Below are 26,667 nucleotides of genomic sequence, written 5' to 3'. Positions count from 1 at the left end.
ACTATTTGGGGGCCTGTAGATAACTCCCACTAGGGTCTTTTTGCCCTTACAATTTCTCAGTTCTATCCATACTGACTCTGTATCTCCTGATTCTATGTCACCCCTCGCAAGGGACTGAATTTCATTCACCAATAGAGCCACCTACCCCCTCTGTCAGTCAGTCTGTCCTTTCGATAGGACGTATATCCTTGAATATTAATTTCCCAGCCCTGGACCTCTTGCAGCCATGTCTCTGTTATTCCTACAACATCATACTTGCCAATTTCCAACTGAGCCTCAAGCTCATCCACTTTATTTCTTAATACTTCATGCGTTCATATATAATACTTTTAATCCATTACTGCCCTAGTTTCTCACATCAATCCCTATTGCACTTGGCCATACCCTCCGATCCTTTCCTGAGCTTTCTGCCCTGTTAATTCTGTTGTCTTTCTTAACTTTTCTAATTCTCTCTTTCCCTTTAACTCTATCCTTATATTTCCAGTTTGTCTCCTTCCCACCCCCCCCCCCACTTATTAGTTTAAACACACCCTTGTAGCAGTGGCAAACCTGCCTGCCAGAATGCCAGTCCCCCTACCAAAGGTACAATAGTCAGTATCAGGGAGTTACGTAAATACATCAGATATTGATTAAGTTAACAACACACACAACAACACTGCAAATAAATAGGCTGGGCTACAAATAAAGAGATATAGACAAATGTTTTGCATCAAACTAGCTATGTTTTCTGCACCAGATGCTTTTAGACTCATCATTATTATGTGCCCTGTTATATGACATGATGGTATGGGCAATGATTGTTTTTTGGCAAATTTTTCTGCAGAAGTGATTTGTCATTGCCTTCTTCTGGACAGTGTCTTCACAAGACGGGTGACCCCAGCCATTATCAATAAGTCATTAGATATTCCCGGAATTTAAAAAAATGATACTTGTAATGTATGAATCTATTTCTTTTAGAGCAGTATGTATGGACTGAGGACTTCCCCATGTGCATTGATCTGTTGTCTATGCATGCGAATTGATCTGTCCTCTTTCTCGCTCTCACTCTCTCTCTACAATGTGTATACACCAGTTAAAGCAATCCCCAATGTGCTTGCTTTTATTTAATGGATAACATTCTCTCTGTCTGTCTCTCTCTATATGTATACACCAGTTAAAGCAATCTCCCACATGCATTCTTTTATTGAATCGAGATGTAGTTAACAGACACAACAATACTAGAAAACACAAAGTGATAAGATTGAGGTAAAAGGCACAACCTTTCTGAAATAAGGGGCTGAAAACTGCTCACAGTACTACAACTATGGTTTGATAAATAGCTGATAAAACCTCAGCACTTTATATTGTAGTGCTCTCAAAATTCATTGTCCTTGTGTTCTCCTGCAACAGGTCTCACCTGTCACCTGAGTGGTTGCCACTATCGCCCCTGACCCCTCCTCCTAACTTATTCCAGCTTCTTCCCCCTTCCCTTCCAGTCCTGATTATTGATCTCGGCCTGAAACATCATGTGTTTATTCCCCTCCATAGATGCTGCTTGATGTGCTGATCTTCCAGCACTTCATATGTGTCGTTCAAGATTTCCATCATCTGCAGAATCTCTTGTGTTCACAAACTGCCAGTCCTGCCCACTTCTCACCTTTTCTATCTTCCCACTTCCCCATCAAGTCTCTCGCCCATCCCTTGCACCCAGGTCTGTCAATCTTTCAGAAACACAAGTGACAGCAGAGGAGATAGCCAGCAACTTGTTGAATTGGTTTACTCGTCACCTGGCTGGTGGTGTAGTGGCATCAGCACTGGACTTCAAAGCAGATGGTCCTGGGTTCAAACCCAGCCGGCTCCCAACCTGGGCAGCAGCAGTGTCTGTGTGGAAGGAAGGCCTGGCAATCAACATCCATGAAGTCCCAAGGGACAGGGACATGTGTCATCCATGGATAATCCAGGGCAATCTCTCTCTCTGTATTGGTCTCCTGATGTAAGTGGGGTGCTAAGGATGGGGTGTGTGATTTAGGATATCCCATTTCAGCTGGACAGGGCAATGTTGATCAAATAATAATTATTATAAACACTTTTGCTATACTCATATTAATGTATTCTTTTGGTATAATAAGAAAAATAAGAACTGAAGTGACAAATTTCAGAAAACATTATGTCCACTCGAATGTGCTTAAATTAACAGCACCCAGGGCAGAACGTGAAAGAGGAATATAATGCATAAAAAATTGATACAACAGTCAGATAAAACCTCTAACGATATACATTACTTTCATCAATGTAAACAGAATTCAGCACGCCCAAGCCTGATTTAGAGTCAGAATACCACATATTACACTATGACTGATCCGTTATTACAGATAGGACAATCCATAATAACTAAACGGATATAATAATACAGGATAAACAAGCAAGAACAACTTGTTTAATAGATAGAACCATTCCAAACATACGTAAAATACAGAAATAAAAAAAGAGAAAACCACCAGAAATTAAAAGAGGAAATTGAAAGATTCTGGAACTAAACAGGATATACATGTTCCTAATTGTAAAATCTACAACTGGTATCATCACAGAGTCACTACACAATAGCATTAAACAGTTAGGATGACTTAGCAATATCTATGTAAATCACCAGAAAACTGCAATACCAAACCACTACCGCTGGAATAGTCCAAAAGTTCGTAGCAATTGACAAATGAGCATGCGCGGCTATGCCCATACCCAGCTTGAAATGAGAAAAATAAATAATAATTATTGTTATTAAGAATTAACAAATGGAAGAGCATAACTCTCCATTGCAGATATACCCTCAATCTGAGCAGATTAGATGTCAACAAGCAAGTGTCAAACACCAGGAGACCTCTTACCAGAAACAGAAGGGTTTCTTGTGGCAATATAGGACAAGGTGACTAACACAAAAATGATCAAAAATACCTAATAAAAGACCAACAAATTCAAGACAATGATGGCTATTTGGGATTTTGGGAGGATGGTGGGATACTATTTCACATTGTACCTAGTTGCTGAAGTTAATATTGGCTATACACCCTGTTATGAAGGATGAACAACTCTGATGGGAAGAAGGGTACAGAGATGCCCATGCCCCCCTTTTGGAGAATCGCAAACAGTTACTATTTCGATGCTGTTAACGGGAGAGTAAGAGAGACAAAAGAAAACATGCCAGGACAGCTGTTACTGATATCAGCTCACGAGAGAGAATGAGAGAGAGACACTGATAAGAGGTAAACAAGTTGGAACATCTGCTACTGATAAGAGAGGAGAGGAGCCATTGATTTACTGTTATTGTCTTTTGGAGAAGGATTGTTTACTTGGTACTATTCTGTTCATTGAAATTCCTCGGTGGACATCTGGGGTGGGCTGGTTGATGAGCTAAGTCATTCAAAACTGATTGACACTTGAGACCCCGTGAGTGGGGATAAAAGTGAGGTCTGGGGTGACACACCAGGAGACACACTAGTGAGCATCAGACACCCACGAAAAAGTGGGGGGCATCGGAGACTGAATGAAGGATCGGTAAATTTTAACTCACAGTGTTTATAGCGAGGCCGGTGGGGGCTTGTGTGTGTGTCCACCCTTGCCTGGGTGATGAGTCCACCACAGAAGAACGGTCTAGCTAAAGGATGGAGGGGACATACTTGAATGGCCACAGCAACAACACATCGACGGATCAAGATCGTAAAGGAAGGTTTGCAAGACAATAGCTGTTACTGTATGCGCTCTCACTCTCTCTCCAACAATTACACCACATCGACCAACAACTACCTAAGCCTGCATGAACTGAACTGAACTTTATATTTCCATGTGACAATTCATTATCCCCTAGACAACAATAGAGCTGGTTTATTATTGATTACTATTATACCCACACTTTTAGGTTTAGTATTGCTAACGTATATTATCTGTATATTTGCATTGATATTGTTTTGTATATTTTTACTAATAAACACTGTTGAAAATAGTACCACCAGACTCCAACGGACACTTCTACCTTTGCTGGTAAGACACCCAGTTACGGGGTACGTAACAAATTGGGGCCTCATCTCGAGATTTGATAGCAAATTGGTGGGCCAGTGAATCGGGCTATATGTCCAGACTTTGATCTGGTTGTGTGGGTAACCAGACGGGAAACCAGCAAAGATGGATATAGACAGATTTTTAGCAAATCTGACTTTGAAGGCGCTAGAGGATGCCACAAAGACGGACTTGGTGAATATTGCGAAAGGTTTAAATATCACAGCGATGAAGTTGTTAATGAAAAAGTGGGAGATACAGAGGGCCATAGCCCAGTATTATGTATCCAAGGATGTGTTCACACTTGATGCATTGGATCTGTTCCCAGAAAAGAAACCAGTTGTTGGGATGGTTCAGTTAGAGTTGGAAAAATTAAGGTTGGACGCGGAACAGAAGAAAAGGGAGTATGAGCTCCAGCTAAGGGAGTTAGAGGCGAAAAGGGAGAAGGAAAGAGCTAAGAAGGAGAGGGAGCATGAACTTAGGTTAAAACAGCTGGAAGCAGAGGAAAAGGAAAAGCAGAAACAGAGGCAGCATGAGCTGGACATGGAGAAGTTAAAGCAACAGGGAATAGTCCAAGGAGCAGACCGAGAGGAGAAGTTTAATGTTAGTAGGGAGTTTAAGTTAGTACCTCCATTCGAGGAGACAGATGTTGATAGTTACTTCTTGAATTTTGAAAAGGCGGCAGTGAATCAGAAGTGGCCCAGAGATCAGTGGGTGGTGTTGTTACAAAGTGTGTTAAAAGGGAAGGCTCAACGGGCATATGCGGTGTTGTCCGAGGAGGAGTCTGACAATTATGAGGAAGTAAACCAGGCTATCCTTTGGGCCTACGAGTTGGTACCTGAGGCATATAGACAAAAGTTCAGAGATTTAAAGAAAGTGTGGAATCAGACGTATGCAGAGTTTGCCTATGAGAAGGGTGTGCTCCTGGATCGTTGGTGTGTGGCAGAAAGGGTGGAGGAGGATTTCCATCATTTCAGAGAGTTAATTCTGATTGAGGAATTTAAAGGTTGTGTTTTGGATAATATCCGGATGAATCTGAACGAGAAGCCGAATAAGTCTATATCAGAATTCGCCAGGTTCGCAGATGAATATGCCCTAACCCACAAGGCAAAGTTTTCCTCAAATAAGAGTTACCAGAAAGGTAGTAGGGACAGTAAAGAAAGTCCACCGGCTAAGGTGGAGAATAAGCCGGGAGCTAGTGGAAAAGGTGAGGAGGAGGACAAGCAGGCTGGCAGGAAGGTTCCTGGCTTGACCTGTTATAATTGTGGAAAGGTTGGTCATATTGCATCTAAGTGCTTTGCTCCAAAGAAGGAGACAGGAAAAGGGAAAGCAGCAGTCCCTACAGGGTTTATTGAGTCGATCAGCAAATCGACGAGAAAGGCCAAGGTCGATAAAATATGAGAGGGGCATGAGAAATTTATTTCAGAAGGGACAGTGTCTGTGAAAAAGGGAGAAACCCCAGTTCCAGTGCGGATCTGGAGAGATACTGGGGCTGATCAGTCATTAATCCTAAGTAAGGTGCTAGATTTTGGTCCTGAGACTGGAGAGGTAGTTTTGAGAGTCATAGGAAAAGGGACAGAAGCTGTGCCTTTGCATAGGATCATTATAAATTGTGAGCTGGTATCTGGACCAGTTGAAATAGGGGTACGATCGGAATTACCGAGAGACGGCGTGGACATCCTTCTTGGTAATGATTTAGCAGGGGGTGAGGTGTGTTCAGCAGTGAAATTAATGAGCAAGCCTGTGAGTGCTGAGGACCCGCTCCTGGACTCTAAGATCTATCCCGCATGCACAATCACTCGCAGCATGTCGAGAAAGGCGGCTGAGAAAGAGACCAGTTTAAATGAGTCCAGTGTTGATTTGGCTGAGACATTTTTACCGACCCTGCACCGAGGGGTTAGGGGATGGTACAACGGAAAATAGGGATGTGGAAAAGAGTAAAAGAGAAGAGGTAGACCTACCCTTAGCAAGAAGAGAATTTATAAAAGAGCAGGGACGTGACGAGGAACTGGTAGCATTGAGAGAGTCAGTTCTTTCTGAGACAGAGATGGAGAAAGAGCCAGAGGGTTACTACCTGAAGGAGGGAGAGTTGATGAGGAAGTGGATGCTGACCACGGTGCCGGTCGATGAGGACTCGGCGGTAGAACATCAGGTGGCAGTACTGAAAGTGTATCGGGATGAAATTTTGAACTTGGCTCATAAGGGACCGTTAGGTGGACATTTGGGAGTAAAGAAGACAGTGGATCGGGTTATGAAAGATTTCTATTGGCCAAACATGAGAAAAGATATTGCTGAATATTGTAAAAGGTGCCATACATGTCAGGTGGGAAAGCCAAACCAGGTTATCCCTAAGGCACCTCTCAGACCGATACCCACTTTTGAGGAGCCTTTCTCCCGAGTCATTATGGATTTTGAGGGTCCTTACCTAAAACTGCGAGTGGGCGGCAGTACGTCATGACCATGATGTGTGCCGCTACACGATTTCCAGAGGCTGTGCCTCTGGGGAATATTAGAACCCCTGCGGTGGTGAAGGCACTCATTAAATTCTTTACCACAGTGGGGCTGCCTAAGGAAATACAATCGGATCAGGGGAGTACATTTACATCCAAAGCATTTCAGCTAATGATGACCAGATGGTAGTCAAACAAATTTTAGCTTCTGCATACCATCCGGTATCCCAAGGAGTGTTGGAAAGATTCCACGCTACACTAAAGACCATGATTAAAACTTATTGTCAGGAAAACGTTCGAGACTGGGATGATGCATTACCACTTCTGTTATTTGCAGTAAGGGATACAGTTCAGGAATCTCTGGGGTTAAGTCCATTTGTGCTCGTTTTTGGTCACAGGCCAAGAGTTTCACGTGGGCGATAAGGTTTTGGTTCTATTTCCTGCAGTTACTAACCCTCTACAGGCAAGGGTTCAAGGACCGTATAAAGTGATTAAGAAAATAGACTCACTGTGATGTGATTGAAACACCTGATAGACGAAAGCCGAACCAGTTGGTTCACGTGAACATGATGAAAGGTTATCATGAAACGACCCCCATGGTGGTCGGTGCAGTTACGGAAACTGATGAGGCAGAAAGGAGTGTTGAGGAGGAACCAGAGCGGTTTGAAAGGTAAGTATAGTACCCACCAGATTAGAGAACTCTGTTATTTTAACAAGCCTTGCTGATAGAGTCAGTCATTTAGAGCCTAAATAAAGAGAGCAGTTAATACAGCTCATTAAATGGCATACGGATTTATGTCCAGATGTTCCAAGTGTTATGAACCCCGTAACTGGGTCACTTACCAGCAAAGATAGAGAGGTCTGTTGATGTCTGATGGTACTATTTTAACAGTACTTATTGATAAAAAATACACAAAATAATATCAATGCAAACATACAGATAATATATGTCGTCAATACTAAATCTAAAAGCGCGGGTATAATAATAATCAATAAGAAATAGCTCTATCGTTGTCTAGGGGATAATGTATTGTCCGATGGAAATATAAAAGTCACTGTTAGTTCGTTCAAACTGCAGCTTTTTGGTTTGAGAGAAAGACGGGTTAAAACTTGCCCAGTCCTTTTATGATGTCAATCCTTCGAGAGTCATTGGGAGTTGGGTTTCCCCGTTGTTAGCTAAAAGCCGTTCGTCTGTGGTAAAAGCCACCGGTTCCGGGGCAAATGGAACCGAACACACATGGCCTCCGCCCATCGGCTTCCGCTATTACGGGATCGCTAGCATTTCTTCTGGTGAGTCTGAGGGGCTGTTCCCATAGACTCTCTTTTATCCTGACTCATAGGGTCTCAGATGTCAATCAGGTTTGGGGTGATGCAATCCCTCCCTCAACCAGCCCACTTTGCCTGAGGGCTTCCACGTAGCACAGTATTGTAATACACAAGTCTGTCTCCAAGAGACAATGGCCGTTTCCCGTAGGTTTATATCGCCGAGGGGGCCAAGACATTCCGCACGTCTCTCTCTCATTTCCTGGATCTCCTGACCCAAATCAATAGTGATCTTGCGAGTCTCACAAAGGAGGGGGCTACCCCGCACTCTTCGGCCCCTCAGAGCTGTGGCACATTCATAACACAAGGAGGTGTAGAGGAACAGAGCATGATGTCATTGTTACCTCAACCCAGCCTATTAAACAATCCCCTTATCGGATGAATTCGGAAAAGAGCAAGCTAGTAGAAAAAGAGATTGAGCATATGCTAGCTGCTGGTATAATTCGTGAATCCTCTTCTGCGTGGGCCTCTCCCTGTGTGGTCGTATTAAAACCAGACGGTACCATAAGATTCTGTACCGATTACAGAAAGGTGAATGCTGTCACGCAGACAGATGCTTACCCTATCCCTAGGGTGGACGATTGCACTGATAAAATGGGGAAGGCAAGTTACATCACTAAAATTGACTTGTTAAAGGGGTACTGGTGCGTTCCTTTAACAGACAGGGCTCGACAAATTGCAGCCTTTGTCACCCCATCCAGGTTTTGCGAGTACAATGCTTTGCTGTTTGGAATGAAAAATGCACCAGGGACATTCCAGAGGATGATTGACACAGTGATAAAAGGGTTAACCAACACCAAGGCTTGTCTTGACGATGTGATAGCTTGGAGTGACACCTGGGTGGAGCACATTGAGGCTGTAGAAAACCTGTTTAAAACAATGTCTGCAGCCCAACTTACAGTGAACCTCGCAAAGAGTGAATTTGGTCATGCCACAATCACATACTTGGGGTATGTGGTAGGACAGGGGCAGTTGGCTCCTGTGCAAGCAAAAGTACAGGCTATTTCCGAGGTTCCTGTCCCCACCAATAAAAGGGCACTGAGAAGATTTTTGGGCATGGTGGGATACTATCGAAAATTCTGTAAGAATTTTGCGGATATTGCTCTCCCACTTACAAAACTCCTATGAAAGGAGGAAAAATTTGAATGAAGCAATTCTTGTCAGAATGCTTTTGAAAAGTTAAAAACCATATTGTGCCATCACCCTGTGTTAAAGGCACCTGACTTGTTAGAACCCTTCTCCCTGGCGACTGATGCAAGTGATGAGACTGCAGGGGCAGTCCTATTGCAGAAAGCAGGGGATGGAGTGGAACACCTGGTAGCGTATTTCTCTCGGAAGTTCAATGTGCACCAGAGGAATTACTCTACCGTGGAAAAGGAATTGTTGGCACTTGTCTTAGCAATACAACATTTTGAGGTGTACATTTGTTCAGCGCAAAGACCCTTAGTTGTTTGTACAGATCACAACCCATTGGTATTCCTGGCTAACATGTAAAATAAAAACAGGAGGTTATTAAGTTGGAGTCTGATGCTGCAAGAATTTGATATTAAGATACAGCATATTAAAGGAAGTGACAATGTAATCACTGACTGCTTATCTAGATGCTAAGTTGAATGTATATCTGTATTGCTCTGTAGTTAAAAAAACCTTCTGTATTTTGTTAGATTCTGTAAGACTCTGTATTAGTTAATTTAACTCTTTGGTGAAAATTCCTAGAAGGATGGGGGTGTTACGAAGGATGAACAACTCTGATGGGAAGAAGGGTACAGAGGTGCCCATGCCCCCCTTTTGGAGAATCGCAAACAGTTACTATTTCGATGCTGTTAACGGGAGAGTGAGAGAGGCAAAGGAAAACATGCCAGGACAGCTGTTACTGATATCAGCTCACGAGAGAGAATGAGAGAGAGACACTGATAAGAGGTAAACAAGTTGGAACATCTGCTACTGATAAGAGAGGAGAGGAGCCATTGATTTACTGTTATTGTCTTTTGGAGAAGGATTGTTTACTTGGTACTATTCTGTTCATTGAAATTCCTCGGTGGACATCTGGTGTGGGCTGGTTGATGAGCTAAGTCATTCAAAACTGATTGACACTTGAGACCCCGTGAGTGGGGATAAAAGTGAGGTCTGGGGTGACACACCAGGAGACACACTAGTGAGCATCAGACACCCACGAGAAAGTGTGGGGCATCGGAGACCAAATGAAGGATCGGTAAATTTTAACTCACAGTGTTTATAGCAAGGACAGTGGGGGCTTGTGTGTGTGTCCACCCTTGCCTGGGTGATGAGTCCACCACAGAAGAACGGTCTAGCTAAAGGATGGAGGGGACATACTTGAATGGCCACAGCAACAACACATCGACGGATCAAGATCGTAAAGGAAGGTTTGCAAGACAATAGCTGTTACTGTATGCGCTCTCTCTCTCTCTCTCTCTCCAACAATTACACCACATCGACCAACAACTACCTAAGCCTGCATGAACTGAACTGAACTTTATATTTCCATCTGACAATTCATTATCCCCTAGACAACGATAGAGCTTGTTTTATTATTGATTATTATCATACCTGCACTTTTAGGTTTAGTATTGCTAACATGTATTATCTGTATATTTGCATTGATATTGATTTGTATATTTTTACTAATAAACACTGTTGAAAATAGTACCACCAGATTCCAACGGACACTTTTATCTTTGCTGGTAAGACACCCAGTTACGGGGTACGTAACAACCCCAGTTGGTGAAGTGAATGTTTGCTATTTACCCCAGTTGGTGAAGTGAATGTATGCTCTATGCCCTGGTTGGTGAAGTGAATGTTTGCCATTTACCCTGGTTGCTGGAGTTACTGGTGTCACAAGGGGACATGGAGACTGGACCCAAATGCAGGACGCAGGAACTGAGGTACTAGGGGCAGGACAGGAACAACTAAAGGATAGAACAAGATGGGGAGACCGTGGCATGCAACAGTGATCCAGGGGTGCAGAGAGTTCATGGCAAAGGCAGGATCTAAGGGACAAGGAATGCTGGGAGGACAGCCCCCTGGGCAGGTCACATTACTCCTGGGCAGGGCCCAGCCTCCCAGGCAGGAACACAGGTGCCCGGGCAGGTCACGGGGCACAACCCATCAGAGGCAAGGGGTAGGAAAGGGTCAGAGCCCGCAGGGCAGGGCACATAGCTCCTCTGCAGGGCTGCCTCCCAGGCAAGAACACAGGGCCTGGGCAGGTCACAGGGCACCTGGGCAGGTTGCAGGGCACAACCCATCAGAAGTGAGGGGTAGGAAAGGGTCAGAGTCCCCTGCCAGGCGACAGCAGTCCAGCCTACTTACCTGATGGAGGCAAGGGATCAGAAGGGAGCTCAGTCCAGGGTGACTACAAGAACAGACTTAACTAGGAACTAGATGATTAACAGTGGGTACTCCAAGCCAGGGTCAAAACAGGATAGACAGGCAAACAGCACAAACAAGGCAAACCAGACGGAACAGCAGGTACAAGACACCCAGAGGAACAGGTTCAGAGCAGGACACCTCCACCTCGACTCAGTCCCAGAGCCCCTTATATCCACCTGCCAGCCGATAGGTCTCAGGTGCACCTCCTTAAGCCAAGATGAGCCTATTTGGGCTTAAGGGTGAAAGGAGGGACGGCTACAAGACCCGGAGTCCGCGGACTGGATCAAAACCTGGAAAGCAGGCTCCGGACCGGACCATAACAACTGGCTGCTATATTATCCTGGTTGCTTTTCCATAGACGCTGCCTGAGCTGCTGAATTCCTCCACCATTTTGTGTGAGTTGCTTTGGATTTCCAGCATTTGCAAACTTTCTCAAGATCATTTCAGACAGCACCTCCATTTCCTCAGGATTCTGCAGAGATTTTGGCATGTCGTTGGAAACCTTGACAAACTTCTTTTGATGTGTGATGGAAAGTGTGGGAACACCAATGCCATTGAACGGAAAATCCCACAAAAGGCAGTGGATTTCGCCCAGTACATCACGGGTAAAGTCCCCCCCCCCCAACCAGTGAGTATATCTACATGAAACACTGCCGTAGAAAAGCAGCAACCGTCATCAAAGATCCTCACCACTCTGGCCATGTTCTTTTCTCGCTGCTGCCAGTAGGTAGAAGGTACAAGAATCTCAGGACTCGCACTACCAGGTTCAAGAACAGTTACTACCCCTCAACCATCAGGCTCTTGAACAAAAGTGGATAACTACACTCATTCTATTTCTGGTGTTTCCACAACCGATTGTCTCACTTGTTTTTTCATGCTCGTTATTTATTACTATTTATTTGCATTTGCACAGTTTGTTGTTCATTGATCCTGTTTACTAACTGTAATAAATCTGCTAAGTATGCCTGCAGGAGAAAGAATCTCAGGGTTGTACGTGGTGACACGAATATACCCTGATGATAAATTTTACCTCGTACTTTGAGAATTCGCCGTCGGTGACCAGGCGATCACATGCACATGCGTAAAGGTCGCCGAGTTCCGGAAATTACGCATGCGCTCCGTGGACAAAAGGCTCTTGCGGGATTGGCAGCAGGTAGGAGCGGGGCTCTGGATGGCTACGAATCCGCACCGGCGTCCGAACCGCGACTGAAGGGCAATTACTGTGAGATTCTGCCATAGTGTGGCTTCGCATCCCGAGATAGTACCGGTCCTTTCCCTTTCTCTCAGGTCCAGTTTCCGTACCCAGGCCGCGGAGAACTTCTGCTGATGAACGGCGCCGTGTCAGAATTATTGCGCATGCGCATCGTTCGGTACCATAGCTGATAGATGGGGCTCCCGTTTGTAGGTGTTTCTGGGTAAAGAAGCAGCCATGGATTACTCTTCCAGTCATTTCCCCGCCAATTCATAGGGTGTGGGGGGAGGGAATGGGAGCGGATAGATCTCACAAACAATGCCGATGTCCAGATATCTAATTCCAAAGATTAGAAACTCGGAACAAAAATATATCTCCGAGTTAATCTCGGATCAAGAGTTTACCTTTCAGTCAATGAAAATGTCAGCGAGGGAAAACAGAACAAAACATTCCGTTGGTTTTAGTTCCTGAGAAAATCACCTTTATTCTGCCTTTCCTTGTTTCAGACGTTTCTACTCATGATGTGTTTTGTTCCATTCTCTCTGAGTGTATAATGATATCAAACACCTTTGACCTGGGTAACAAGTGACCTGTAGCTTTCACATCACAAATATGCCACATTCCAATGAGAAAGACTGCTATCCTCCCCTGCAAATTTGTTGGCATTGCCATCAATGAGTTCATCAGCATCAATCACTTGGGGGGGGGGGGAAAGGGTCAGAGTGATCTGATTTCACATTTTTTTACCAACAGAGCAATGCTTCCCCCTCTGTCTTCCAGCCTGTCCTTTTGATACAGTGTGTATCTCTGGATATTAAACTCCCAGCTATAATCTTTCAGTCATGATTCCATGATGTTTGCAACATCATACCTACCAACCTGCAACTGTGCTGCAAGTTCATCTACCTTATTCTGTGTGCATTCAGATACAACACCTTCAGTCCTGTATTTTACCCTTTTTGAAAGCATCCTCTCCACATCCACTTGATTGAGACCATAGAACCGTAGAACATTACAGCACAGTACAAGCTCTTCAGCCCTCCATGTTGTGCCAACCCATATAATCCTTAAAAAAAAGTACTAAACCCAAACTACCCCATAACCCTCCATTTTTCTTTCATCCATGTGCCTGTCCAAGAGGCTCTTAAATACCCCTAATGTTTTAGCCTCCACCACCATCCCTGGCAAGTTATTCCAGGCACTCACAACCCTCTGTGTAAAAAAAACTTACTCCTGATGTCTCCCTTAAACTTCCCTCCCTTAATTTTGTACATATGCCCTCTGGTGTTTGCTATTGGTGCCCTGGGAAACAGGTACTGACTATCCACCCTATCTATGCCTCTCATAATCTTGTAGACCTCTATCAAGTCCCCTCTCATCCTTCTACGCTCCAAAGAGAAAAGTTCCAGCTCTGCTAACCTTGCTTCATATGACTTGTTCTGCAAACCAGGCAACATTCTGGTAAATCTCCTCTGCACCCTCTCCACATCCTTCCTATAATGAGGTGACCAGAACTGAACACAATACTCGAAGTACGGTCTCACCAGAGATTTGTAGGGTTGCAACATGACCTCTCTACTCTTGAACTCAATCCCCCTGTTAATGAAGCCTAACATCCCATAGGCCTTCTTAACTATCCTATTGACCTGTGCAGCGACCTTGAGGGATGTATGGGTTTGAACCCCAAGGTCCCTTTGTTCATCCACACTCTTAAGTAACTGTCCATTAATCCTGTACTCAGCCTTCTGGTTTGTCCTTCCAAAATGTATCACCTCACACTTATCCGGATTGAACTTCATCTGCCATTTTTCTGCCCAACTCTGCAGCCTGTCTATATCCTCTTGTAACCTTCGACAACCTACAGCTCCATCCACAACTCCTCCAATCTTCGTGTCATCTGCAAACTTACTCAACAATCCTTCCGCCTCTACATCCAGGTCATTTATAAAAATCACAAATGGCAGTGGTCCCAGGACAGATCCCTGCAGCACTCCACTAGTTGCCGACATCCAGGCAGAATACTTTCCTTCCACGACTACCCTCTGCTTTCTTCTTTTAAGCCAATTTTTTATCCAAACAGCCAAGGTTCCACTTATCCCATGCCTCATGACTTTCTGGATGAGCCTCTCTTTAGGGACCTTGTCAAATGCCTTGCTAAAGTCCATGTAGACCACATCCACTGGCCTACCCGCATCAATTTCTTTTGTTACCTCTTCAAAAAACTCTTATCAGACTCGTGAGGCACGACCTTCCCTTCACAAAGTCATGTTGACTATCCAGGAATCGACTGTACTTCTCCAAATGCTCGTATATCCTATCCTTAAGAATCCTTTCTAGTAATTTACATACCACTGACATAAGACTCACCGGTCTACAGTTCCCAGGTTTCTCCCTATTATCTTCTTTAAACAAGGGAACTACATTTGCCATTTTCCAGTCCTCCGGCACTTCCCCTGTAGCCAAAGAGGATTCAAAGATCATAGCAAATGTTCCTGCGATCTTTTCTCTCAATTCCCACAACAATCTGGGGTGTATCATATCCGGCCTTGGGGATTTTCAATATTCAATTGGTTTTAATGAAGTTCTCATTATTGTTTGGAATTCCAGTGAGTAGAGGCCCAGAACCATCAAACATTCCTCATATGACAAGCCTTTCAAACCTAGAACCACTTTTGTGAACTCTTTTGAGCTCTGTAATATCAATACATCTTTCTAGATAAGGGGCCCAAAATTGCTCACAATACTCTAAGTGAGGCCTCACTAACGCTTTATAAAGTTTCAACAGTACATCCTTGCTTTTATATTCTCAGCCTCTCAAAATGAATGCTAACATTGCATTTGCCTTCCTTACCACAGACAACCTGCAAATTAACCTTTAGCGAATCCTGCATGAGGACTCCTGAGTGCGAACTCTTTGTACCTCAGATCTTTGAATCTTTTCTCCATTTGGAAAATAGTCTACACTTTTATTTTTTCTACCAATGTTCATGACCATACGCTTCTGAAAACGTCCCTTACCCATTGATGTATTTTGTAAATCTTTTTACAGGTGACAAATGACGAACAATTTGTGAACGGCAATCCCAAACACAATGACACGTCAGTTTTGCTGTCCCTGTCCAGATATCTATTGTTGATCTTTGGAGATGAAGAAGTATCTCATCCCAGAGGGAAATGTGCTTTGTCTCTGAAATGAAGTTTCTGTAGTAACTCAGTGAAACCCCACTGGAACTGGGGTGCTGAAAACACACCAGCATTTGCTCACAGGAGATTAGTTCTTCAGCTGTTTTGATTGTACCAGGGAGTAACTACAGCTGATATCTGACTGTGAATTGAGGGAGAACTGTGCGGAGAGATTCACTCACTCATTCCACACACAGACATAACAGTGATTTCACACTGACGAGATGCCGTTCACCTGCTCTGAATGTGGGAAGGGATTCACTCGGTCATCCAACCTGCAGAGACACAAACGAGTTCACACCGGGAAGAGGCCTTTCACCTGTTCAGTCTGTGGGAAGGGATTCACTCAGTCATCTGCCCTACTGGCACACCAACAAATTCACACTGGGGAGAGGCCATTCACTTGTTCTGGATGTGGAAAGGGATTCACTCAATCATCTGCCCTACTTGTACACCAGCGAATTCACACTGGAGAGAGGCCATTCACCTGCTCTGAATGTGGGAAGAGATTCAATCGGTCATCTGAATTGAAAGTACACCAGCGAATTCACACTGGGGAGAGGCCGTTCACCTGCTCAGACTGTGGGAAGGGATTCACTCAGTCATCCCACCTGCAGACACACCAGCGAGTCCACACTGGGGAGAGGCCGTTCACCTGCTCAGACTGTGGGAAGGGATTCACTCACTTATCCAGCCTACAGAGGCACCAGCGAGTTCACACTGGAGAGAGGCCATTCATCTGCTCAGACTGTGGGAAGGGATTCACTCAGTCGTCCCAGCTACAGGCGCATCAGCGAGATCACATTGGGGAGAGGCCATTCATCTGCTTAGACTGTGGGAAGGGATTCACTCAGTCATCCCTCCTACAGACGCATCAACGAGTTCACACTGGAGTGAGGCCGTTCACCTGTTCGGAATGTGGGAAGAGATTCACTCAGTCATCTCACCTACAGACACACCAGTCAGTTCATACTGGGGAGAGGCCATTCACCTGTTCAGTTTGTGGGAAGGTGTTCAGTCACTCATCCAGCCTACAGAGACACCAACGAGTTCACACTGGAGAGAGGCCATTTACCTGTTCTGTATGTGGTAAGGGATTCACTCAATCATCTGACCTACTGGTACACCAGCGAGTTCACACTGGGGAGAAGCCATTCATCTGCTCAGAATGTGGGAAGAGATTCACTCAGTCAGCCAACCTTGTGGCGCACTACCGTGTTCACACTGGGGAGAAAGTTTAAATAAGTTGTGTGTGGGATATTTCACCATTCCGGTTGCTGAATGCAGAGTTAATTTCACAAATGACTGTTGGTGTTGAGCACTGCAATTATTGCTACTGTTCATCAAATCCTGTTATGCACCCCGGTCTCTGGGCATGGGGTGAGTTATGTCAAACCCCGTTCTGCACCCCAGTTTCTGGGTGTGGAAAGAGTTTTGTCAAACCCAGTCCTGAATCCCGGTCACTGGGCATGGAGTGAGTTATGTCAAACCCCGTTCTGCACCCCGGTCTCTGGGTGTGGGAGAGGTTTTTTTCAAACCTAGTTATGCATCCTGGTCTCAGGGCATGGGAGGAGTTTTGTCAAACCCCGTTCTGTACCCCGGACTCTGGGTGTGGGAGGAGTTTTGTCAAACCCCGTTCTGTACCCCGGACTCTGGGTGTGGGAGGAGTTTTGTCAAACCCCGTTCTGTACCCCGGACTCTGGGTGTGGGAGGAGTTTTGTCAAACCCAGTTCTGTACCCCGGACTCTGGGCGTGGGAGGAGTTTTGTCAAACCCCGTTCTGTACCCCGGACTCTGGGTGTGGGAGGAGTTTTGTCAAACCCAGTTCTGTACCCCGGACTCTGGGTGTGGGAGAGGTTTTTTTCAAACCTGGTTATGCATCCTGGTCTCTGGGCATGGGAGGAGTTTTGTCAAACCCAGTTCTGTACCCCGGACTCTGGGTGTGGGAGGAGTTTTTTTCAAACCTAGTTATGCATCCTGGTCTCTGGGCACGGGAGGAGTTTTGTCAAACCCCGTTCTGTACCCCGGTCCCGGGCATGGGGTGAGTTAAGTCAAACCTCGTTCTGCACCCCGGACTCTGGGTGTGGGAGGAGTTATGTCAAACCCAGTTCTGCTCCCTGATCTCTGGGTGTGGGAGGAGTTTTGTCAAACCCCGTTCTGAACCCCGGTCTCTGGGTGTGGGAGGAGTTTTGTCAAACCCCGTTCTGAACCCCGGTCTCTGGGTGTGGGAGGAGTTTTGTCAAACCCCGTTCTGTACCCCGGTCTCTGGGTGTGGGAGGAGTTTTGTCAAACCCAGTTCTGAACCCCGGTCTCTGGGTGTGGAAAGAGTTTTGTCAAACCCAGTCCTGAATCCCGGTTACTCGGCATGGGGTGAGTTATGTCAAACCCCGTTCTGCCCCCCCCCCCCCCCCCCCCCCGGTCTCTGGGCGTGGGAGGAGTTTTGTCAAACCCCGTCTGCATCCCGGTCGATGGGCATGGGAGGAGATTCTTCTGCTGTTATTGGACACATTACATTAAGATGCTGGATTTATTTATAGGATCACTTTTAGTCATAGAACATAAATGTTGGGCATGTGAAGGCCAGAGGCAGAACAACCACACTCAGCATGGTTGGAGGATGGTTTGCTTTTGTGGTTGCTGGTATAGACACAATGTGTTAAAACACCTGAATAATAGCTGCAGATTTAGCTGATTCTCAGATGGTGATTGTCACAACAACAGATTCAGCAGCGCAGCAGATACAGCTATTGTGCTAATGAATATCCACGTGTCAGCTAGCGGTTGTCGAGATTTAAACCCAGCGCAATAACGCTTCGCTGCCTGCTTGCATTCGGCCTTGCCTGAGAAATTGAACTTTCAAGTCAACTGACTCTGAAGACTAGCGGTCTTCATTTTATGTTTAGTTGTTCTTTCCAGCCGCAGTGTAGGCTTTGTTTTCCATTTGAGAGTTCTAGTTAACGGCCCTGTTTGGCCTAGTGATTATTGTTTTCTTTTCACTCTAACACTGTTTGGATTACAGTTTGTGAACTGTCGACCCACTTCAGTGTCTCTCACTCCGCACTTGGGTCATATCCGAACCCGGTGACAGCAAGTCTCGGCACAACAAAGATGGACCCATCAGAGAGAGAACAGCTGACCTTGGCCATGAGATTTATTGGTCAGGTAGGCGATAGGCTACAGGCAATGGAATCTGTTTTCAGTGAAGTCACTGAAGCAACTATGTAGATAGTCTCGTGCCGACAAGCCCAGTCTCGGAGGAACAGGTATCATCCCTAGCCGCAACTGTTGAAGAGCACACTACAGACAATCAGACTCAGGTTTCTGCGATTACCGCACTCACGGCCGCCATCCATGAACTTACTGTGAATAGCCAGTATCAGCTGACAGCCATTAATGTTCTTGCCAGCTCAATTCAGCAGCTTCAGGCCGTCTCAGTCCCACTCCCAGCATCTCGCAGGTCTTCCTTTTCTGTTGCCCCGATAATCTCTGCTACTAATGCTCCCGGACCAGAGCTGACTCCTGCATTCGGATCCCCACAGACTCCCACACACGTACAGGAACGGAGTATACCACCTCCAAGCAGATATTATTGTGATACCAATGGTTGCAGGAACATTATTACCCAATGTGAGTTGATATTCCAAGCCCCACCTGGTCATTTTGGTGATGACGCACAAAAACTGGTGTATGTGGTCAATCTAGATGGACCTCCACTTACCTTGTTAACATTTTACGGGAGCAAGGATAGCCCGCAGCCCAGTCATTCTGGCATTTCGTGCCGGAGTTAAGGAGGGTTTTTGATCATCCAGTACAGGGTCAGGAGGCTTCCCACTGACTCTTGGACCTGCGCCAAGGCAAAGGAACGATGAGAACCTATGCAGTTAAATTCTGTACCCTTGCAGTAGAGACGGGATGGAATGAGAGATCCCTCATCACTGCCTTCCAGCATGGACTGAATGCAAGGGTCTGGCATGAGGTCGCTGTCCAGGATGAGCAGGGTAGTCTGGATGACCTGATTAATCTGGCTATTCGAGTTGACGACCGGGTTACTGAGTGGCACAGGGGAAGAAAGTTTAGTATGCGCTGCCAGATCACTGTCTTTCCTTGTCCTCACCACCCAGCACCCAGCCCATGGAGGAGCCTATGCAAGCAGGACACATGCGCCTGTCTCAGGAGGAACGAGAGCAGCGCTGGGGAACAGGTTCCTGCCTCTGTTGTGGTGATCCAGGACACTTCCGGGCGGCATGGTCCAGGCATCCAGTAAAAGAGAATACCCGTCAACAGGGAGGGGAATCAGCATTCTGTAATGCTCGCAGCTTCCTTGTCGTCTCCTTGAACTCAAAGTGTTTATTGACTCTGGTGCAGCTGGGAATATTATGGACATCTCTCTCGCTCCGAGGTGGGGAGTTCAGAGAAAGGATCAACGTCAAGGCGCTGGATGATCGACCTCTGGCCAGATCCACCTTTCCACTGCTCGAAGGTAACAATCATGAAGAAATATCTTTCTATCTGGTTAGTTCACATGAACTGCCACTGGTTATTAGTCTCTTGGTCATCCCGACATAACCCATGGATCGATTGGTCTCTGAAGGAACACCAAGAGTGGGGACCGACATGCGGATCTCGTTGAGATTTTCAGGAAAAGAAAGGCCACCAACCTGCCCCCACACCGACCATATGACTGTGCCATAGACCTCCTACCTGGCACTAGTCCTCCCTAGGGCCAGCTCTTTTCCCTTTCTCGTCCTGAAACGGTGGCCATGGAGGAATACGTAAAGGAGGCATTGAGCATGGGATTAATCCGTCCATCAACCTCGCCAGCAGGAGCGGGCTTCTTTTTGTGAGCAAGAAAGATGGCAAGCTCCATCCCTGCATTGATTATCGGCCCCTGAGCAACATCACTGTGAAGAACCGCCACCCTCTTCCCTTGCTGGCTTCTGCGTTTGAACATCTCCAGGGAGCAACCATATTTTCCAAAATTGATCTGTGCAATGCTTACAATCTGATTCGCATAAGGGAAGGGAAAGAGTGAAAGATGGCTTTCAGCACCTCTAATGGACACAATGAGTACCTGCCGATGCCTTTTGGTCTGGCCAATCCCGCTGTATTCCAGGCCTTGTTTAACGATGTGCTCAGGGACATGTTGAACCAGTTTGTGTTTGTGTATTTAGATGACATCCGTATCTATTTCCACTCTCATCAGGAGCACGTCCAGCATGTCCGGAGAGGACTCTGATGGCTTCTTGAAAATAACCTGTATGCCAAGCCTGAAAAATGTGAATTCCATAAAGACCAGGTATTGTTTTTGGGCTCTGTACTCACCCTATCCAGTGTTCAAATGGACCCTAGTAAAGTTCAGGCAGTTGCAGAGTGGCCCAAACCGTCTACAGTCAAACAGGTACGGCACTTCATGGGGTTTGCGAACTTTTATTGTCGCATCATCCACAATTTCGGCTCCATCACGGCTCCAATTAATGCACTCACCAAGAAGACCTCGGCACGATTCCATTGGACGGACGATGCCGACAAAGCATTTTTCGAACTGAAACGACGTTTCACCACTGCCCCACTGCTGCAACAGCCAGACCCATCTCAACCATTCATCGTCGAGGTGGATGCATCCGATGTTGGCAGTGGAGCTGACCTCTCTCAGCGCTCGTTTGTGGATAGCCGACTGCACCATGTACCTTTCTTTGCTGTTGCTTGACTCTGGTTGAGAAGAATTATGACATTGGGAACCAGGAGCTTCTGGCTGTCAAGGAGGAATGGCGACACTGGCTGGAAGGGGGCAGAGGATCCATTCTTGGTCCGGACAGATCACAAGAACCTCTCCTACATTCAGGATGCTGAGAGACTCAACTCTCGTCAAGCCCGATGGGCTCTCTTCTTCACACGGTTCAATTTCATCCTCACTTATCATCCCGACAACAAGAGTACAAAGGCTGACGCTCTCTCCCGGCAGTTCGATGGATCTGAGGACAATGACGATCCAGAGCCCATTCTTCCTTGCTCGTGTAAATCTGCTCCAGTGATCTGGGGAATAGAGGCAGAGGTGAGGGCCGCCCAACAATCAGATCCAGGCCTGGATGGGGGACCTCCCAACTGGCTTTGTCCCTGCTGTGGTGTGTTCCAAAGTGTTGGAATGGGGTCACTCCTCCCGTCTGGCTGGACATCCGGGAATTCAATGGACTCAGGAGTTCATACAGAGCCAATTTTGGTGGTCATCTATGTCCCAGGATGTTTACGACTTTCTGTCTGCTTGTCCCACCTGCGCTAGAAACTAGACATCACACCAGCATCAGTTATGTCCACTGCCTGTGCTCCACTGCCCCTGGTCCCGCCTCTCAGTAGATTTCATCACTGGTCTGTCCTCGTCTACTGGAAACACAACCAGTTAGGTCATTGTGGATTGGTTTGCCAAGGCTGCCCACTTCGTTGCCCTCCCCAAGCTCCCATCGGCTCGTGAGACTGCCACACTCATGGATCAACATGCGTTCAGGCTCCATGGCTTTCCTCAAGACAGAGTGTCAGATCGTGGACCACAGTTCACTTCCCGCTTTTGGAAGGCTTTCTGCTCTCTTGTAGGAGCCACGGCCAGCCTCTCGTCTGGCTTCCACCCCCAATCTAATGGCCAGACTGAGAGAGGGAACCAGGGGTTGGAGACAATCCTGTGCTGTCTTGCCTCTTCCAACCCCACGTCCTGGATCTCCCAATTGGTTGGTTTCGGCAGAGATTGCCCACAATAATTTCCAGTCATCTTCTTTATGTTTCCCTTTGAATGCCAGAAGGGATTCCAACCCTGCTCTTCCCTGATCAGGATATTGATGTAGGAGTTCCTGCTACTGAACAGCTGATCCAGCGCTGCAAGCGCACCTGGAGACGACCCAGGGCTTCTCTGTTGCACGCCCAGAAACAGCATTCCCGGCAGGCTGATCGGCTGTTGACAGGTAAGGAGAGGAGGTCTGGTTGGCATCAAGGGATCTTCCCCTGAAAGTCGAGAACCGGAGATTGGCACAGTGCTATGTGGGACTGTTTGTAATGGAAAAGGCTGTCAACAAGGTGTCCTATAGATTGCATCTGCCAGCATCACTGAAGATCCACCCAGTATCCCATGTTTCCCAGCTCAAACTGGTTACTATCTCTCCCCTGGCCCCAGTCACCCCACCTCCCCCTCCTCCCCACCTGGTAGATGGTTCCCTTGTCTATACTCTGCGGCGCCTCCTGGCATCTCACTGGGTACATGGTAAGGTCTAGTACCTTGTGGACTGGGAAGGGTATGGCCCGAAAGAACATACTTGAATCCCAGCAAAGGACATCTTGGACAATTTGCTGATCTGGGACTTCCAGCGGACACAGGTCTGAGGCGCCCTGGGGCTGCGCCTAGAGAGGGGGGCCATGTCACACCACGGATTTGGCAGTGCAGCAGATACGGCAATTGCGCTAATGAATATGCACATGTCAGCTAATTATCATTTCATTGAGTATTTAACTGCATTCTTTCCATTGTAGTGCTCTTTGAGACTTGAACCCAGCACAGCAAAGCTTTGCTGCCTGCTTGCGTTTGGCCTTGCTTGAGAAATTGGACTGTTATGTCAACTGACCATGAAGACTAGCGGTATTTGTTTTATATTTAGTTATTTTTTTCAGCCACAGTGTAGAGTTGAGAGTTTTAATTAACGGCCCTGTTTAGCTGAGTGTTTATTGGTGTCTTTCCCCTCTAACTGTGTTTGACCTGCTTCATTGTATCTCACTCCACACTTGGGCCATATCTGAACCTGGTGACAGTGATACTGAGATTTTCCCGGTCCCAAAGTGACAAATCTGGGCCTTAGATCTTCCTGCTTACCAGCATTCCCAATGGAGCAGCACTGATCAAGTCAGGACTTGGCTAATTCATGTTTACAACCTCGATGGACCGAAAGCACCAATCATGGACTCAGGAATTGTTCCCATCATTGGGATTTATTCATGGCCTCAAATTCTTTTCATGAACTGCATCTTCCATCTGAAGGGGTAGGAGAAAACCTGCACAAGATGTAAAGTCTCCTTGAGAGATTTTTCTTCTTTAGATATATATAGATGATGGTAAGATGTATTGCTCCAGGAGTTGATTCCTAATGGTTTTTTTCTTCTTTTTTCTTTTTCCTTCTCTTGTAGTTAGTGGGTTTTCTTTTAGTTAGTTGGGGTTCTCTTTTTTTCCTTCTTTATAAAATAATTTTTTTCACTATCATCTTTTTGGTAAGTTTTTTTTCAGCTTTATAAATTGTATATATATATCAACTTGTATCATTTAATAGCTGTAGAAGATTATGTATCAATAAAAAGATTTTAAAAATGAAAATGAGAGAGAGAGAACTCCAGCACCCATTCCTTCAGGAAGCATTGTTGAGAAGGATTGTCTTTGGGAGGGATGATAGATTAGTTGTTGGGATTTGGGGACAACTCTGGGTAAATATGTTACTTTACTGCTTAGGACCCACTGTATTTTTTTTTATCCTGGACGTTTGCTAAGGATCTGCTCCCAGGGTGATGTCAACGAAGGCCTGTCAATGATATCAGACTGACTGAAGATGGTGCCCAATGTCCCACCACAGACCAGAGAACTTGCTCCCTTTAATACTCATGCAGTGTCCGAATCGGTCTGAATCTGTCATGTAATAATCCGTTGATGGCCAAATGTTAGTGATTTGGATGAGAATGTAGGTCAAACAATTAGTGAGGTTTTGGATGACACCAAAACTGGTGTGTGGTAAAAGTAAGGGTTGTCTAAGGTTACAGTGGAATGGAGACCTGCTGGAAGGAGGACCAAGGAATGGCAGGTGGAACTTAACAGGACAAGTACAATGTGATAGATCATGTGATTTTAAACTGGAGCAAAACACGCTCTAATAACTGGGCCCAGGGAGAGCTATGTAACCCCTTTGCTGTCCTGTGGGGGCGTGCCTTATTCTCATTGTTGAAAGTCGCCTCTGTTGTGATTGGTTAGTTTAGAAACTGCAACTGCTTTTTCCCATTGGATAGCTGCCTGGTGTCCAGTTTCAAATAACCTGAGTATATAATATACTACAAGGAAGGGGTTTGTTCTCTTCTTCCTTTGTTTAGGACAGGATGCACATGACAATTGGAAAGGTATGCTTTGTGCACACTTTTAATGAAGTATGTTTGTTGAATATTCTGATTTGTAGTGTCTGTAACTTGGGGAACATGAATGTTTGGTTGATTTTTACTGTTTGTAAATAAATGATTGATACCCCCATTCGCAGACAATGCTTTCTGTCTCACTTGTTAGGCTCATGAACCTGATTCAGCATTACACTCGCTTGCTTCAGGACCATTTCCATTTTATCCATCCTTCCACCTCTAAATTTGTTTTTGCATTGACTTATTTCTAATTTTAAAAGTTATAATTTCTGTGTGCCGATGGGCGTTTGTCATTCTGACCAGTTCTGCCTGAAGTTGTTTAGTCTGATTGTTTCTTGGTGAAATTTGACAATGGGTTCTCCCCTCAGTTGGACCTTCATGTTCGCATCAGCAATAGGAATTGACCCTGCTCCAGCTCCAGGTCAGCTCAGCATTGCTCAGAGTTACTGTACTGGCACTGAAAAGGACCCAGTTGCTGACATCCCAGGCCACCCTGTCATGTAAAACTCAGTGCACACTTGAGACCTTCTAGAATAGAAGAAACGTCCTTGTCTGGCACAAGCTGGCTGTGAGGCATCTCTGTCCACCCGTACCCGAATAAGACTGGTTCCCCTAAGCACTGGCAGCTACTGCAAGTGTGTCCTTCATCAGGAGCACACTTCAAGTTCTCTGGTGATACCAACCTAACCCCAGGACTTCCAGAAACAGGATTTCCAGTTGGCACCAACTCATTTGGGGGAAGCACCCTCTGGGACTCTACTCATTCAGGGGCACCAGTGTTGTGGGTGGGTTAAACTTTGGGGAGTGCGGCCCATTGATGGACTGTAGACATTCACAAGAGATGTGGAGCGATAAGCTAGCTGTGCTTTGTAGGGTCTTTTGCCTTCAGCAGGAAACTCTTAACAGTGTGCACTGCTCTTATCATCTTTCCACTTTTACACCCTGGGAAAATTTTCACTGCTAATATTAACCTGGTGGGGGACCGTGATTTGATGGAGTAAGGTTGAAGATCAGTGAATGTCAATTTTGGGAAGAGTTGAGCTCCAACTTGTGCACATTTGACTGTTTATTTATAATGGGCCCTTTTGTTTTTTTTCTTTCTCTTCTTTACTAATCTTTTAATTAAGATTCATAAATATAATTCCTTTAATTTATGCAGTGTGCTGTCTGTTATTTCTTGGAACTGAGTTGTAACAGGGTAGCAAATGAATTTAATTAAATTGACTATTTCTTACATTCTTTGTTACGTCTCTGTCTAAATGTGCAATGTGCAATCATAGTAATTTATAATAAACAGAACAGTCAGTGTTACAGAGTACACTCATATCAGCGTGAGTTCATCTGTCTAATGGCCTGGTGGAAGAAGCTGTCCCAGAGCCTGCTGGTCCTGGCTTTTATGCTGCGGATGGCAGTAGCTGGAACAGTTTTTGATTGGGGGTCTCGGGTCCCCAGTGATCTTACACACTTGTCCTTGCAAATGTCCTGAATCATGGGAAGTTCATAACTACAGATGTGCTGGGCTCTCTGCAGAGTCCTGCGATTGAGGGAGGTACAGTTCCCATATCAGGCAGTGATGCAGCCGGTCGGGATGCAGCCTGTAGAAAGTTCTTACGATACGGGGGCCCATACCAAACTTCCTCAGTTGTCTGAGGTGAAAGAGGTGCTGTTGTGCCCTTTTCATCACAGAGATGGTGTGTACAGACCACGTAAGGTCCCCGGTGACGTGGATACCGAGGAACTTGAAGCTGTTAACCCTTTCAACCCCAGATCCATTGATATCAATAGGGGTTAGCCCTTCTCCATTCCTCCTGTAATCCACAATCAGCTGCTTTGTTTTTGTGACTTTGAGGGAGAGGTTGTTTTTTCTTGACACCTCATTATTGTTTGAGATAAGGCCAGTTAATGTAGTGTCCTCGGCAAATTTAATTAGCAGATTGGAGCTGTGGTTGGCGACACAGTAATGGGT

General features: G+C 45.8%; 1 protein-coding gene and 1 long non-coding RNA gene across 5 annotated transcripts in view; one reads left to right on the top strand and one right to left on the bottom strand.

Annotated features, from left to right (window-relative positions):
• LOC132385270 (uncharacterized) overlaps window positions 1-12,306 on the bottom strand; it is a 63,841-nt gene extending 51,535 nt beyond the window's left edge. For all 3 annotated transcript variants that reach the window (XR_009509132.1, XR_009509129.1, XR_009509130.1), the window contains exon 1: window positions 12,217-12,306. This is a non-coding gene — a long non-coding RNA (uncharacterized LOC132385270). The remainder of the gene's footprint in view (window positions 1-12,216) is intronic.
• LOC132385269 (zinc finger protein 235-like) lies at window positions 12,295-25,937 on the top strand. 2 transcript variants are annotated; one of them, XM_059957294.1, is made up of 2 exons: window positions 12,295-12,339; window positions 15,428-25,937. In XM_059957294.1, exon 2 carries the CDS (start codon window positions 15,786-15,788, stop codon window positions 16,800-16,802), a length of 1,017 nt encoding a protein of 338 aa, XP_059813277.1. In that variant the 5' UTR covers window positions 12,295-12,339; window positions 15,428-15,785; the 3' UTR covers window positions 16,803-25,937. The 2 variants fall into 2 exon arrangements, with proteins under 2 accessions (XP_059813277.1, XP_059813278.1); XM_059957295.1 differs by having other exon boundaries at window positions 12,314-12,408.
• The last annotated feature ends 730 nt before the right edge of the window (window positions 25,938-26,667 follow it).

This window comes from Hypanus sabinus, chromosome X2 (assembly GCF_030144855.1).
Source record: "Hypanus sabinus isolate sHypSab1 chromosome X2, sHypSab1.hap1, whole genome shotgun sequence".
Classification (NCBI taxonomy): domain Eukaryota; kingdom Metazoa; phylum Chordata; class Chondrichthyes; order Myliobatiformes; family Dasyatidae; genus Hypanus; species Hypanus sabinus.
Note: the sequence above shows the minus strand (reverse complement) of the source record. Positions and strands in the feature narration are given on the sequence as shown.